Source organism: Nicotiana sylvestris, chromosome 2 (genome assembly GCF_000393655.2).
Source record: "Nicotiana sylvestris chromosome 2, ASM39365v2, whole genome shotgun sequence".
NCBI lineage: Eukaryota > Viridiplantae > Streptophyta > Magnoliopsida > Solanales > Solanaceae > Nicotiana > Nicotiana sylvestris.
Window position 1 is genome coordinate 132,390,785 of NC_091058.1, and position 15,542 is coordinate 132,406,326.

The 15,542-nt window shown below is 35.8% G+C and overlaps 1 protein-coding gene and 1 non-coding gene across 4 annotated transcripts; one reads left to right on the forward strand and one right to left on the reverse strand.

The window, feature by feature from the left end:
- Positions 1-43: 43 nt before the first annotated feature.
- Positions 44-8,583, reverse strand: LOC104220015 (protein RIK). Of its 3 annotated transcripts, none has more exons than XR_011405489.1 (12): positions 8,348-8,583; positions 6,952-7,168; positions 6,439-6,537; positions 6,297-6,331; positions 6,140-6,215; positions 5,281-5,376; positions 5,118-5,204; positions 4,505-4,598; positions 4,240-4,357; positions 3,566-4,088; positions 1,006-1,970; positions 44-621 (listed from the first exon to the last, which is right to left on the reverse strand). XR_011405489.1 is itself a non-coding variant. In XM_009770803.2 (12 exons), exons 1-12 carry the CDS (start codon positions 8,518-8,520, stop codon positions 494-496), a joined length of 1,884 nt encoding a protein of 627 aa, XP_009769105.1. In that variant the 5' UTR covers positions 8,521-8,581; the 3' UTR covers positions 44-493. The 3 variants fall into 3 exon arrangements, 1 of the variants encoding a protein (XP_009769105.1); XR_011405488.1 differs by having other exon boundaries at positions 1,006-2,043; XM_009770803.2 differs by having other exon boundaries at positions 1,006-1,243; positions 8,348-8,581.
- Positions 8,584-8,685: 102 nt separating this feature from the next.
- On the forward strand, positions 8,686-8,759 carry TRNAN-GUU (transfer RNA asparagine (anticodon GUU)). Its single transcript has one exon. It is a non-coding gene; the product is annotated as a tRNA-Asn (tRNA).
- Positions 8,760-15,542: the final 6,783 nt, after the last annotated feature.

Sequence of the window (15,542 nt, forward strand, 5' to 3'; positions counted from 1 at the left end):
GCGAGTTTCAATGGCTGCTTATTGTTACTAAAAACACAATCAGTTCAACAAATGGGAGCCATTTCTTTGTTCGGTGAGAAAAATTCCTTCAAACTTTCACACTGAAACTACAAGCAACAGCATCAAAGAATTTCTAGTTTCGACTTCCTGGAGGAAAGGATAATGGAAATACAAGGTTGTGGAGTCTCCACAAATACATAGTCCTCTTGGGTTGGACATCAATTGCTATCTAATATCAACTTGGCACAATACTACAGAGTCTTCTCTATTTTTCCTCTTTCCCCATTTTGGTCCCCCCCTTGCTTCTTTGTCTTTTTCTTTGGGTTTTTTTTTTGTTGTTGGGGGTGGGGGTACATATTAAATATTTCACAATAAACATGATCCTCAGCCAAGGAAAATCCACCAGCCAGTTCCAGGTACATTGAAACGATCATTCAGTCCAGTTAACATTCAGCTGCTGCCAAAATTTTCAAGAGATGTGCAATGCTCATTATTAAACAGCCCAGAATGGTTTCGGAGCTGCTAACACATTTGAGCTGCTTTTCAAAGGTCTGTCAATTGCTTCATCAGTGTCATCATCGTCATCATCATCCCCATATTCCATTAGCTGGACTAAAGTATCTGAGATGTACAAATTGAATCAAACCATTAAATAATCAGCATGGGGTAAGGGGCAGGGCAGTGTGAGAAGGTGAGGATAGTAGTCGAGGGTGGAGGGTGGAGGGTGGAAATCAGAGTCAAATGCTACTTTATGAAACTTGTTTTCCCTACTCCCACCAGGGAAGGTGACTTCCCTGATTTTTTTCTAGAGAAAATGTTTTCCTTCGTACCAACCAGACATGGAAAAATCGGAAAACATTTGTTTTCCTTCATACCACATCCTTAGTAACAAGAAATGCAAGAAAAGGAAGGGGGGGATGAAGGTCTGTAGGTCTCACTAGTATACAAGCCAAGCAAGAGTTAATTTAAATCTTGAGACCAAAAGGCTAGAGTACTAGCAAATACCTGGAACAATTTTACATGGTGTTTTGTGAGCTACATTGTTGGCATGCACTTTCTCTGTTGATGAATGAAACTTTGGTGGTGGTGGTGGTGGAGGAGGCATCATCCTAGGAGGTGGCGGTGGCATCGGACTGGATAATGGCTGAACCAACTTTTTCGGAGTCGCTCCAATGTTGCATCTATCACCTGCGTCTAACATTCGATCCTGAGGCGTTGGGAGCTCTGAACCCTGCAATGAATTCTGACAACCAAAGAGGGAGATGGAGTCCACCCATAAAACTTATCAATTCCAGGAAAGAAGGGAGGTAAAAGTTTTGAGTTTTCCAAAAACATACTTGAACACTCTTTTACTTGTATAGTAGCAAGCAAGCTAAGTTTAAAATAAATGTATGATCCTAAGAATTATTGATTTCCACTTGAATAACTTGCAAATGTTGGATATGCAACTTAACTTTTCTTCTGTCACTTGCTACAAGGAGCTTAGATCATTAATGGGCAGCCCGGTGCACCAAGCTCCCGCTATGTGCGGAGTCCGGGGAAGGGCCGGACCACAAGGATCTATCGTACGCAGCCTTACCTTGCATTTGTTTCCACGGCTTGAACCCGTGACCTCCTGGTCACATGGCAGCAACTTTACCAATTACGCCAAGGCTCCCCTTCAAGGAGCTTAGATCATTATGTTTGGAAAATGAAAATATTGCAGATGCCCAAAACAAAAACATTTTCTGTTTAGAGTGAAGAAGAAATTGTTTGAAAGCCTCACATGCAGAATGTAATGTGATCTCAGTCTTATCACCCTTTGAATAGTAGAGGCAAAGTTGGTTATTGGTTAAGAATGTGCATTTCAAATTAGTTTATAAACAATTGACAGAATGCCAAAACCAAAAGGGGCATGGTCTCTATGCATCGGCACCATAAAAAAGAACCGAAATAGCACGCAGCAACCCATGCCTCCATGTCCCAGAATCCTGTGAAACATACAAAGGTCCAACAGAGTTCCACTATCAGCCTGTTAGCTTCATACAAGGTCAGAGAAATTACCTGGAATATCAAGTAGAAAAGGTTAGACCAGAAATAAATATATGCATTTATCTGAAAATGTTAAGGAAATTTGAGGAATTTCAAATGCTCAATTTGGAACAGCAATGTGATACAAATTTAAAGTGAGAACCAAGGAGAAGTCCCGTTCTTTTTATCTCCCCCCCCCCCCCCACAACAAAAAAAAAACTTAACAGGAAAATATTATAAAATAGCCAACGCAATTAAGGGAATGAATCAAACTAATAAATTCCTAATTCTTGTAAATGTAAGGGGATATAAGGCTCTTTTAATTAACTAGCACATTGGAATTTTAGATCCAGATCAGTATGAAGCCCATGGATTGCTAGTTGCCACATGTTAGGGCTGAATAGAAACTAAGATGTTGGGTGAAGGCAAACTAAGTTTAAAAGAGACCCAAAATAGGAGAATCTGATAAATCCAGATTTTGCTAATCACCATGCTACACAAGCTGCACTTCATCCTTTATTAATACCATTTATATAGTGAAGGCGAAGTAAGAACCTAATCACATAAACAGGATACTACTGCGCAGAAGACCACTCAAGCTGTAAGAAATAATTAAGGACATAACTTATGATATAACGAGGCAGATATACAGGCTATTGCTATGATGCCACCGTTTATGAAAGGTTAGTTTCAGCATAACTTTGGAGAAACCACAGGAGTTTCGAAAGTAGGCAAAGAGGCCCTCAAAATGAGGAATAGGAATCAATACAACTTCAGTGACCTCTCAGCCATAACCACTAAAGGAAACTTCCTTTCTTTTTTTTCTTTTTTTTTGAGTCTATCGGAAACAGCCTCTCTACCTTCAAGGTGGGGGTAAGGTCTGTGTACACACTACCCTTCCAGACTCCACTTGTGGGATCTGGGATTACACTGGGTTTATAGTTGTGTGTGTAAATCAGCAGCACAAAGTTTGTGTTGGACACCAAAATATGGACGTTACATCAGCGAAAAGCCAAAAACCTACAATCTCTATTCTTCTTACAACGAATCTAAAACTTCTAGAAGCATGGTCATCTATATATTCAGAGGTGGATCCAAGATTTTAGGAAGTTGGGTTCACCATTACGATAAGGTTGGATCCAGGATATAAATTTTACGGGTTTAACCTTTAGTTCTTACTATGGCACCCATTAGCTTTTGGAATTAGAAGTTCAAAATTAATTTTTCTAAAAATAGTAATAGTGCCACTATTCATATATCATCAACCTTTTTTTTTGAATCATATTCATCTAAGTATCATTTTAGCCCTCATCCAAAAGAAAGGCCATTGGAGCAACAATTTTTGCACTGCCAGTGCCCCATTGCGTACTTCAATGAGCAGAAAGCGATAACAGAAGAACCCCTGAATACTCCAGTCTAGATTCCTTTGCCAGAAATTATAACAAGAACTGCTTTCAGTGTTCTTCCTCACCATTTATAATTTTCTCATCAAAAACCAGTTAAAGGCAATTGCCTAGAGATACCTTAGTATAGGTCAAGGAGATTTAGCACATACCTGGTTTACAGTTGCTTGGCCCTTTCCAGCAGCCGGCAGCTCCTGAAATTTACGCTTCTGTGCAGGACGCTTCTCCTTCTCAGAACCTATACTTGTCTGTGAAGTGATGCTTGCTCCTGTTGTAGCTGGAGCAACTGTGGCGGTGACTGGAGAAGTAGAATTCCTAAGAGCCAAAGCAACTTGCTGCAGAGGAGTGACTTGTGGATATATACCATCATAACCAATATAGCTTGTTCTGCTTGTAACTAATTGATGAGGATAGCAACCGGTGGGAGGTTGAGATGGCACAGGATTCAGAGAACCTACAGGTTGAGGTTGAGGCAATGTACTGTGAGAAACAACATTAGTCACGCCTGCAGCTGCAGTCACGGGAACTGCTGCTGCTGTTGTGGAGCTCAGAATCTGTGCAGCTACATTGGCTGCAGGTATGCTATTGACTTCTGATTCACTTCCAGAACTCTGACTGCTGGCTAACGGTTGTGGTGGAGGGGGAACAGCACCATAAACCTTACAAGAAGAGACTCTGCACAATGACAGTCACAAAGATGAGGATTCGGGTATGTCTAACAACAGAAGAAACAGAATCATACCAAACAACAACCATATAAACCTCTTCTGAACAAAAAGTTAAAATGTTGCAATTACATTTCAAACACTCAAAGAAACATGCATACCTAGAAGCACCACACTCCGCACAAATAGTATCCAAAAGATTTTCTGCCAAAAGCTTTGCGCGCTCAAGACTTGCACTGTTATTGTTTGATATGATTAAATGCAGAGGTTGGTGCACATCTGCACATAAAAATAATACATTCAAGAGGAATCTTTATTATAACCAAGAAACCCCCGAGGGCCAGTGGTGCATAGTTGATAACTGATCTTATCATGCTAACTACGGAGCATGGGAAAACATTGCCTCAAAAATCAACAAATAGGCACCTTCACCCTGTCCTCCGTCTGAATATCCCGAACCACGCCCTCTTAGCAAGACAGTCGATCCAGTTTCATTTATAATGTGATTTATATACTGATCCTGCACTTACAAAAGCCAACCACCAGCACAGAAGAAAAACTCTCCAAATGGACGGAGATGTCAGAGAAAGCTCAGAACATTAGAATCTCTTGGCTTTCTATAAATTAGAGTAAATTTAAGAAGAGCACATCAAGAATCAATGCATGCCAAAACAGGGTGGGGAAATAGATTACACAGAATCTACTGGAAAGAAACAATCATATAATTACTCAGACCAGAATCTGATCAATAAAGAGAGACAATAATTAATCAATGCCAACATCAGATCAATAATAGAGAAGTAAAGACTGGTTGTACTTTCCCGATATCTGAACTTGCAAGCAACTCACAACAAATAGAGAAAAGAAATTGAAAAGGAAAATGGATAAAAATCATACAATAAAAGGTTCTGCCATTTTATGTTGCTAACTATGCGAGAGATCTCCATTGAAAATTTCCCAAAACAGTTAACCCTCGACCATACCACCATAACTCAACAAACCAGGGGGAAAAAGGCAAAGTTAGATAGAGGGAGCTCACATTTGGTCCACGAATTCGAGCAGCAATATTTGCTGATGGATCAGCCTCAAAGCCCAGGTAGACACAGGTGCTAAGCAGATGATTGACCTGATGGTAAAAGAGTTAGATGTTACAGTAATTTTCTGGCATCAGCTCCTGTCAAACCTTACCAGATACTACTTACCTTCAATCCATTGTTAACAGTACCTTGCTTCAGCATTTCCTCCACTATAGCGGCAGCACGATCAACTGCTTTAATCCTCTCCAGTGTTGTTTCTAGCTGAATCAACCATAGTACTTGTAAATACACCGTAACAATAACTTTACACAGTACAGTGAGGTCAAAACATTAAAAACATGATAGATTACAGAGATAAGTCCCACTTCAAAGAACGTCAATATTTCTTCATAATGTGACCCAAGATAAGTTCAACTTCCATATGAGGAAGGGTTTTATCAAATACAACATAACCAGAAAGTTAACGAGGCCCCCTTTTACATTTCTCTACTCAACATCTTTTTAAATTTGTTCCTAAGAAAGCAAAAATAATTTGTGGACTTCTAACTCTAAACTTTTATCTTTTCAACTCTCACTACCTTAGCCAAGTCAAACAAGAGCATTAAATTAGGATGGATAGATAAAAATTGTAGACATTAAAATAAAAATAAAAAATAGAAAGGTTCAGAAATGTGAATATGATCTGCTCCACCACAGCTTTTGCTTTAAAAGAGAAAAGATTTCCAAGATTCTCCAACCATATGTAGTAATTAGTATATATTGGATAAATCGGGAAAAAACCTAGCAGTAAATGAACTCTTAGCTAGAGAATAAAGCAGAAGAATATTGATGGTAACCACTTCAATGGTCGGGAAAACACAGAAACCAAACTAAGAGAAACAAGTTAACAATAGGCAAATGTGTTGAGTAATTAAAATGCTCAGAAAAATGATTCATCTATGCAATTTAGTGATGGACAAAACTTTATTAGCAATCTTCCTGAACCAAATGGTGCATCTTAAAAGCAAATAACTAAATTGCTTACATGTGCCCCAGCAGAAATATGAAGGTAGAGGGGTTTTTCACCATCAGATGGTGCGTTTGGAGGCCTGTATCTACCCCTGCAATAGCCAGGTTAAACAGGTATTACACTGCAAATAAAAGCTAAACAATGAGCAATATAAGACTTCATGATGTACTACCTAGTTATAACCACAGCGCCCGAGCTCTTCTGAATCTGCAGAAACAATGATAATTAATCAATAAATAATGTGCATAACCTTAATATAATCACTTTTTGCTTCTCGACTCCTCTTTAGTATTACAGATAAAAAAAATATTCACCTCTTCCTGGGTTTGGCGCTTTGTGAGCCTGTAACGAACAGCCGGATCAGCGTCATTAATGACAATTTCTCTTGCTATCAACTCATCCTGAATTTTTGGCTGCAATAGTTCATGATAGGAAAATCAGAAATGACCCAAACAAAAAAGAAAGCTGATGTTAAACAACAGTATGTAGAAGGATAACAGAAAAATGGCATAAAGTGCATGGCAGATTCAATATAAACTCAAAGGACGCATAACAAACACATTAACTGCTGATTTGCAGTAGGACAGCAGCAGGAAAGTGAACCAGAGAACGTGTTGATTAATGATATAAGGAGGCAGATAATGGGAAAAGGCTACTGATAACAGAAATAATGTCCGGCCCAAGGAAAAGGAAGAGAAGCACATGTTGGGTGATATGTGAATAATACATTGATAATAACAAATAGAGGTGGGTGACAACTCTCAAGTAATAGGGGAAAACTTCCAAACTAGAAAAGATTAAGCAGCAGCTTCTCCGATAAATCATACTTGAATTAATTTTTGGGCAACAATGAGAGGATGCTGCTGCACTGTAGTAGCACCAATAGCGGTAAGAGGATTCACAAAAGCAGCACCTAAGACTGGAGCTACACCAGGTAATGGGACACCAGCAAAAGATCCCATGTGTGCCAATGGAAAAATCCCAGATACTGCTACTCCATCTGGAACAAATGTCTCCGCAGGCTGATCCCACTTTCTCCTCTTCCTGGAAGATGTTGAAAAGTTAAACCACCAAAAGAGTTTATGTGGAACTTCTTATTAGACTATAAAGTTGTTGCCGACATGATTGAACTTGGTACATTTTTTCCCAAATATTTACCAATCAATCAAATAATTTCTTAGGTATGAGCTTCGCATCTTGTTTGTGCTCACATGCCGGTACCAAGCGCAAAAAAAGAGGAGGGTTACTGTAGATACATCAACAGAAAACCAATCAATTTATGACATGAATCTCAACTATGACTCAATCCTAAACTAGATGGGGGCAGTTATGCGAATCTCTATATCAATTCAGCTCTATTCGGCCTGAGTATATAAACTTTTATGCTTATTTTTTTTCCTCCTCTGCAGCATAATGCAAACAATTCCACTAATGCTTATTGTGTTAAACCAGCTTCTCTAAAAAAAACAAAAACAGCTACTATCCCTCAGTCCTAAACAAGTTGGTCGGCTATACAAATACTCACTGAACACGTTAGTCTACTTAAATCATATTATGCCAATATTATGCGAATACAAATAAGAAGTATCAGAAATTCTGTATATTTTCCAAATAAATCTCTGAAAGGTTAAACCGCTCCTAGAAAGTATATTTGAAAATATTACTTCCACTACCTGAAGGGGAGCTTTGGTGTAACTGGTAAAGTTGTTGTCATGTGACCAGGAGGTCAGCGGTTCGAGCCGTGGAAACAGCCTCTTACAGAAATGTAAGGTAAAGTTGTGTACAATAGACCCTTGTGGTTCGGCCCTTCCCCGGATCCAGCGCGTAGCGGGAGCTTAGTGAACCGGGCTACCGTTTTTACTACTTCCATTACCTCAATGTCAGTTGTTCCTATAGAGTTGCAATTTTATAACTAATGCCAATTTTTCCAGCTTAGCATCAGACTAAAAGGATATTGACAATCTCATAGAGCCAATAATACATCAAAAGGATTATCGTGGAAAAGTAGACACAATCATGCGAAATTTCAATCAGCTAGGCTAAATCCCAAACGGTGAAGGTATACACAATCAATCAAAAACATGTTCAGGAGATGGGGAACAAAATTTAATAAATACGTGAAGTTTCAATTTTTTACCTAAGTCAACGATATTAAGAGAAACTTAGATCTCAATTGAAGTGCCTTCGATATTATAAAATTATAAGGACGAAAACTTTATGCACCTTTGCTTCGGGGATGAAGAATTGGAGTCTAAAGATTCGGAAGATGAAACTCTAGGGCAATTATCCTCCGTCATTGCTGACAAAATTTCTAGTTCGTTCGATTGCAATGCTTCTTTTGATTCAACAGAGCGAAGAATGAATAAGTTTCCCACAAACAAAGATTTCAGACGCATCTAAGTGTAAGAATTTGTGGCGTCCAGACTCCACATTGCATTTGGATTTCGGTGCGAACGGCCAAATGCTGAGCGCTGCTCGTCCAGGGATATGGATCTCGTGACATGCACGTGCTAAGAGATTTACCCATTGTCAAATAAATTATGATCTAATCACACAAGAAAGCTGGAATAGCTCAGTTGGTTAGAGCGTGTGGCTGTTAACCACAAGGTCGGAGGTTCAACCCCTCCTTCTAGCGTTTCATATACCTTTTTTTTCTTTTCGGTTTTAAGCAAATGCCGCTTGCACTTGGAGTAGGATTTTCATAGTATACGGAGTGTAACTGATTAATTTTAGGCAAAATACATAAGTGAGCCCTTAAATTTGGCATTTTTGGTCACTTAGACACCTAAACATAGAGTTGTTCCTATCAGGCACTTCAATTAAACTTTTTATGTGCCAATTAAACACTTTCTAGACCATCTGAGAAAAACTTTTAGAAAAATTATATGTGTGTGTTACACTTGCCTCTAACACCTTAAATTTAACCACTAAACTTTTTGCACTTGGAGTAGGATTTTCATAGTATACGGAGTGTAACTGATTAATTTTAGGCAAAATACATAAGTGAGCCCTTAAATTTGGCATTTTTGGTCACTTAGACACCTAAACATAGAGTTGTTCCTATCAGGCACTTCAATTAAACTTTTTATGTGCCAATTAAACACTTTCTAGACCATCTGAGAAAAACTTTTAGAAAAATTATATGTGTGTGTTACACTTGCCTCTAACACCTTAAATTTAACCACTAAACTTTTTGCACTTGGAGTAGGATTTTCATAGTATACGGAGTGTAACTGATTAATTTTAGGCAAAATACATAAGTGAGCCCTTAAATTTGGCATTTTTGGTCACTTAGACACCTAAACATAGAGTTGTTCCTATCAGGCACTTCAATTAAACTTTTTATGTGCCAATTAAACACTTTCTAGACCATCTGAGAAAAACTTTTAGAAAAATTATATGTGTGTGTTACACTTGCCTCTAACACCTTAAATTTAACCACTAAACTTTTTGCACTTGGAGTAGGATTTTCATAGTATACGGAGTGTAACTGATTAATTTTAGGCAAAATACATAAGTGAGCCCTTAAATTTGGCATTTTTGGTCACTTAGACACCTAAACATAGAGTTGTTCCTATCAGGCACTTCAATTAAACTTTTTATGTGCCAATTAAACACTTTCTAGACCATCTGAGAAAAACTTTTAGAAAAATTATATGTGTGTGTTACACTTGCCTCTAACACCTTAAATTTAACCACTAAACTTTTTCCACGTAATTAAATTGTCCACCTTATAAAATTAAATCCCAAAATAAATTGGAACTCATTTTCAAAAAATGAAAAACCTGACCTTCGGCTCTGGCGACTTTGTGCCCTAAAAAACTCATTGAAAATTTCCTCCGTTCAATTTCATCTCACTTCTTCTTGTTTCGGTTTCACTGCAATATCAAGTTATTCTCTCTATTCCTCGTCTAAGTTGGTGCTTTTCATGTTGATTCTCGTGGGTTTTTATTAAGTTTTCACTATCGACTCGTGGTGGTGCCGACAGATTAGTGACAATATTTTTATCCCAACTTTCGAGGTATTGTTTCTCCTCTTACTTACTTTGTTTTGATGTATTCAAGGGTTTTTCTCATTAATAGAGAAATTAGGATTTTTTTTTAATTATGTGTGTGAATATTCTCTTAGGTAACTGTGTCCCTTTTTTGACTTTTCGTTCAGGGTAATTTCTATGTCTGATTTCATAGTAACTTTGTCTTCACTATGGGGGGCATTAATCAATGACCTTGTACCTACATATGTTGGTGAAAAAGGTGTGGAAAATTTTTCAATTGACAAAGACCATTTCTCATTGTGTGAATTGTCTTACTACACAAAAAAATTGGTTATGATACTGTTAGAGGGCTATATTGTAAAAACTCAAAAAGCAATAACTTTGAGTTGGTAGATTTTGATTTAAAAATATTAGACCTAGTTAAGGACTTAGAACATGGTGACCTATTGGACTTATATGTGTCACAAGTTGTTAATGAGGTTGTAGTTGTGGACAGTGTGGCCCCAACTATTTATTTTAGTGGACCAGAAGTTGGTGAGGGTGATAATATATTTATTGAAGATTCACATGGGGAGCAAGCTGATTTTACAGAAGGGGTGCAGGTTGGTGTAGATGATTTGTCTGATCTAGAAGGTCTTGAAGATGGAGTCCGAAACCAAAATGTTGTCTTTTTGGACAAAAGTAACATTAATAAGTGTAAAAAGAAAAAAGTTACCATTTTATATATAGCGCAGTATAAAACCAATTAACTGTGTTATATATATAACACATTAAATCACCACATTATGCACACAACCATTGGGTGGCCTAATGGTTGAAGGGTAGCTATAAAGGTGGTTTTGTCCTTGAGGTACAAGGTTCGAATCCTTACACCAACATTCTTGTATTTTCCTATTTCTTTTTCATTTTTTATTTCTTTTCATTATTTGGTTTAAGTGTTTAGATATAAATACTTTAATAGAGAAGCCTTTTATTATTTCTTTAAAAAATCAACCAATACTTTTAATAGTTGTTATTTTCTGTTATACATAAAATAAAATTATTTTTTTTCCTTTTATTTTCAAATTAGAATTATTAGTTTTATTTTATAGTTAAAATTTCCATAAGAGAATAATATATTTCCATAAGAGAATAATATATATACATATATAGTTTAATCTATTGGTTGAATTATTTTATTTTTTGATATCTTTCTTTCTAAATTTAGTTAGCAAATATATATTATTCAATATATAAGAAAAGAATACAATCCAAAAAATTAGAAAAATATCTGGACATTTATATTATATTAAAAAGGAGAATGGTGAAGCATGTGGTTAAGTCAAATGGCAAGCTAAAAAAAATTGTAATTTTTTTTTTGAATAGTCTAAAATATTTTGAATAATCAAATAAATTTTTTATCTTGGCACTTGACTTGACTAATCAAATAGTCTAATTTTATCTTGACCTATAATTACGGTACTAAATGATAATTATAAATAAGTATGATTAACTCTGAATTCAAAATATAAAATTTATTTTTTAGTTAGGAATTTTTATATATCAATATGATAAAAATCAAGAATATTGCTTGGCATATAATATTACCCCTTATATGATAATATTTAAATTGTAAATACCTAATTATTTCTATAAAAGGAATAATATTATATGAATATTCTATTTCATATATAGATATAGCTACAAATATACATATAAATATAAATTTAAATGTAGATATATAGATTAAATTTGTCTAAGATTTATTAAAATAGAGCATAAGATTTGTTAAACTATTTCCATTAATTATGTTTCTATTTGTAATTCAAATTTCTATTGTTGTCTTAAAATTAACCAAGTGGCTTCTTTTTAGCTTGCCACTTGACTTAACCACATGCTTCACTATTCTCCTTTTAATATAATATAGATGTCCATGTATTTTTCTATTTTTCGGATTGTATTCTTTTCTTATCTATTGAATAATATATATTTGCTAACTAAATTTAGAAGAAAGATATCAAAAAATAAAATAATTCAACCAATAGATTAAGATATATATAAATAAATAAATAAATAAATATATATATATATATTATTCTCTTATGGAAATTTTAACTATAAAATAAAACTTATAATTCTAATTTGAAAATAAAAGGAAAAAAAATAATTTTATTTTATGTATAATAGAAAATAACAACTATTAAAAATATTGATTGATTTTTTAAAGAAACAATAAAAGGCTTCTCTATTAAAGTATCTATATCTAAACACTTAAACCAAATAATAAAAAGAAACAAAAAATGAAAAAGAAATATTAAAATACAAGAATATTGGTGTAGGGATTCGAACATTGTACCTCAAGGACAAAACCATCTTTATAGCTACCCTTCAACCATTTGGCCGCCCAATGATTTTGTGTATAACGTGGTTAATTCATGCACTATACATATATAGTGCGGTTTTAAACCGCGCTATACTTTAACGGCTAAAACACTGTTAAAGTATAGTGTGGTTTTATACTGTGCTATATATAGAATGGTAACTTTTTTTTTTACACTTATTAATGTTACTTTTGTCCAAAAAGACAACATTTTGGTTCCGACCTCCTTGAAGATGAACTAGACAATAGCGATAGTGACTCAGAGTTGGATGCTATTCCAGTAAAAGATGATTCTGATATAGACGAAGAACTGAGATTTTTCAGGCAAGAGAGGAGAACCAAAAAGCTGAGGAGGGATAAGTTGAGGCATGAAATCAAAACTGACAAACAGAAGAAGAACCCAGTTGTAAATGAAGATATACCTCTTGGAGAAACTGGTGTAGATAGAGGCTTTGAAGATTATGGAAAGGACAAAGCAAACAAATATGCAGGAAAGTTAGGGGGGACGAGAAATATATTGGTAGTTCAGATCTGGATAGTGATGATAGTGGAGATGAGTTAGATGTTGATGCTGTTAGGGGTGTTGATCTGCCACAAAGAAGACAAAGCAAAAAAGTAAGGTATGATGGTAATTGTGAGGTATCTATTTTTGAACTTGGTATGATTTTTGAAAATACTAGTCAATTTAGAAAGTCTGTAGCAGAATATGCTATTGAATATAAAGTGCATTTAAAGTTAAAGCCTAATGAAAAACATAGAGTAAGGTGCAAGTGTAAAGGGAAAAGGTGTAAATGGGAATTGTTTGCTAGTATTGACAGAGATACAGGTATTTTTATGGTGAAAAACTACCACCTTTTTCATAGATGCCCTACCTATAACAAGAACAAATTGTTTACTTCCAAGTATATAGCCAACAAATACAAGGACAAAATTATTTCTCAACCTTATATAAGGATTTGGGAAATTCAGGAGATGGTCAGGGATGGTTTGGGGTTATATGTAGGAAGAACTATCTGCTATAGGGCAAAAAAGAAGGTAGTTAGTGATTTTATGGGTGATTGGAGGCAAGAGTTTACAAGATTATGTGATTATGCAGACATAATAAAATAAACAAATCCTGGAAGCTCATGTTGGATAAGGATAGATTAAGAAACTAAGCCGGGGAAGAATTTATTTGTTTATTTCTATGTTTGTCTGCATGCTTTGAAAATGGGCTGGTTGGAGGGGTGCAGAAAAATTATTGGATTTGATGGATGTTTCTTAAAGGGATCTTGCAAAGGTAAACTTTTAATTGCAATAGGAAAAAATGGAAATAACCAAATGTACCCAATTGCTTGGGCAGTGGTGGACCAAGAGACCAAGCATAGTTGGAGTTGGTTCATTAACTACCTGATTTTAGATTTGCAGTTAGGAGATGGTTAAGGATTGACTGTGATGTCAGATATGCAGAAGGTAATTCTTACCTCTATTCAATTTAATTGTATTCTGTTTTTTCTTAATAATGTTGTAAATGTCATAACTGTTATATATTTTTTTTCTTTTGTAGGGACTTGTGCCAACCATTAGAGAATTGTTACCCAATAGTGAGCATAGAATGTGTGTCAGACATATCTGGAGTAATTGGTCAAAAAAAATGGAGAGGGGAGAAAAGAAGAATACAGTTCTGAAGGTGTGCCAAATCAAGTTATGAGGTCAAATTTAAGGAAGAGATGACTGCATTAGAGAAACTTGGAGGCAAGAAAAATTGTGAAGATCTCCTGCACTATAGAAAAGAAGGATGGTGTAAGGCTTACTTTAAAGAGCATGCTAAATGTGACGTGGTGGAAAATAACATGTGTGAAACCTTTAACTTGAGGATATTAGCGCCTAGACACAAATCTGTTATCACTATGCTAAGGATATTAGGCACAAAATAATGAACAGACAGGCTGACATGATAATTTTTCAAACACTTGGATCTCAGATATTTCGCCTATGGCTAGAGCGATATTAGAAGAGAACAAACTGTTGGGTAGGAAATGTAAAGTCATTTGGAATGCACATACAGGGTTTGAGATAATGGATGGTGGTCATAGGATGACAGTTGATTTGAGGAACCAAACTTGTAGTTGTAGAACTTGGAGATTGAGGGGAATTCCATGTGCACATGCTATTTGTGCATTTTATCACTTAAATAAATAACCTGAAGACTATGTGGAACATTGGTATAGAAGGGATACATTCCTGAAGGCTTACAATTACTTTATTCAGCCTATTCCTAACATGAAGATGTGGCATGAGTCAACTAATACTCCAATTGAGCCTCATGCACCTAAAGCTATGCCTGACAGACCAAAAAAGTGCAGAAGAAAGGCTAAAAATGAACCAAGAAAAAAATGTGGAAAGTTGTCCAAAAAGGGAGTAAAAATGACATGTTCCAAATGTCATCAAGTTGGACACACCAAAAAAGCTTGTCAAGTTGTGGTAATATTTTAGTTTTATCTTCATTATATCTTTTAATAATTTAGATTTACATCTTGTTGTATCCTAATAAGTTTTTTTACTTCCTTTTATTTCTAGACTGGTATGGGAATGCCTACACAACCAGGTAATTTCAGTCAAACAACAGAACTAAATATATGGCAAGAAAGTGCACCTAGCAGTTTAAGTTAACCAGCATACACAACTCCTCTTTCTGTTTGTGATGATACTACAGCTGTTAGAAGGGTCAACGAAACTCAACCAACAGGGACAGTAAGAGGCAAAGGAAGAGGGATTGGAAGGGGTAGAGGCATACCTCTTCAGACTTCATTTGGGACAGCAACTGGAGAAGGAGTCAATGCTGCAATCGGACTTGGTAATGGACATGCTGTTACAAGTGGAAGAGTGATGGTTCTGCTACTGAAAGTGTCCCAAGAGGTGGGTTTTCTGGGCAAAAGAGGCCGAGAAATGTGGGCTTTGGACTATACACAGATCATAGAGCTGGAAGCCAAATCCTTAATGTGTGCACCTTTCTGTTGGTTTATTTTTTATATATAAGCATAAATTTGATTGCCATATTTTAACTTTATTTATTTATTGTTAAG

Bases quoted from the DNA above. Each gene is read 5' to 3' on its own strand.
- LOC104220015 (XM_009770803.2), bottom strand. From the start codon at position 8,520: ATGCGTCTGAAATCTTTGTTTGTGGGAAACTTATTCATTCTTCGCTCT. The intron at 4,358-4,504 runs GTGCCTATTTGT...TTTTATGTGCAG, and splicing joins AGACGGAGGACAGGGTGAAG to ATGTGCACCAACCTCTGCAT. The intron at 622-1,005 runs GTATTTGCTAGT...TGTACATCTCAG, and splicing joins ACCATGTAAAATTGTTCCAG to ATACTTTAGTCCAGCTAATG.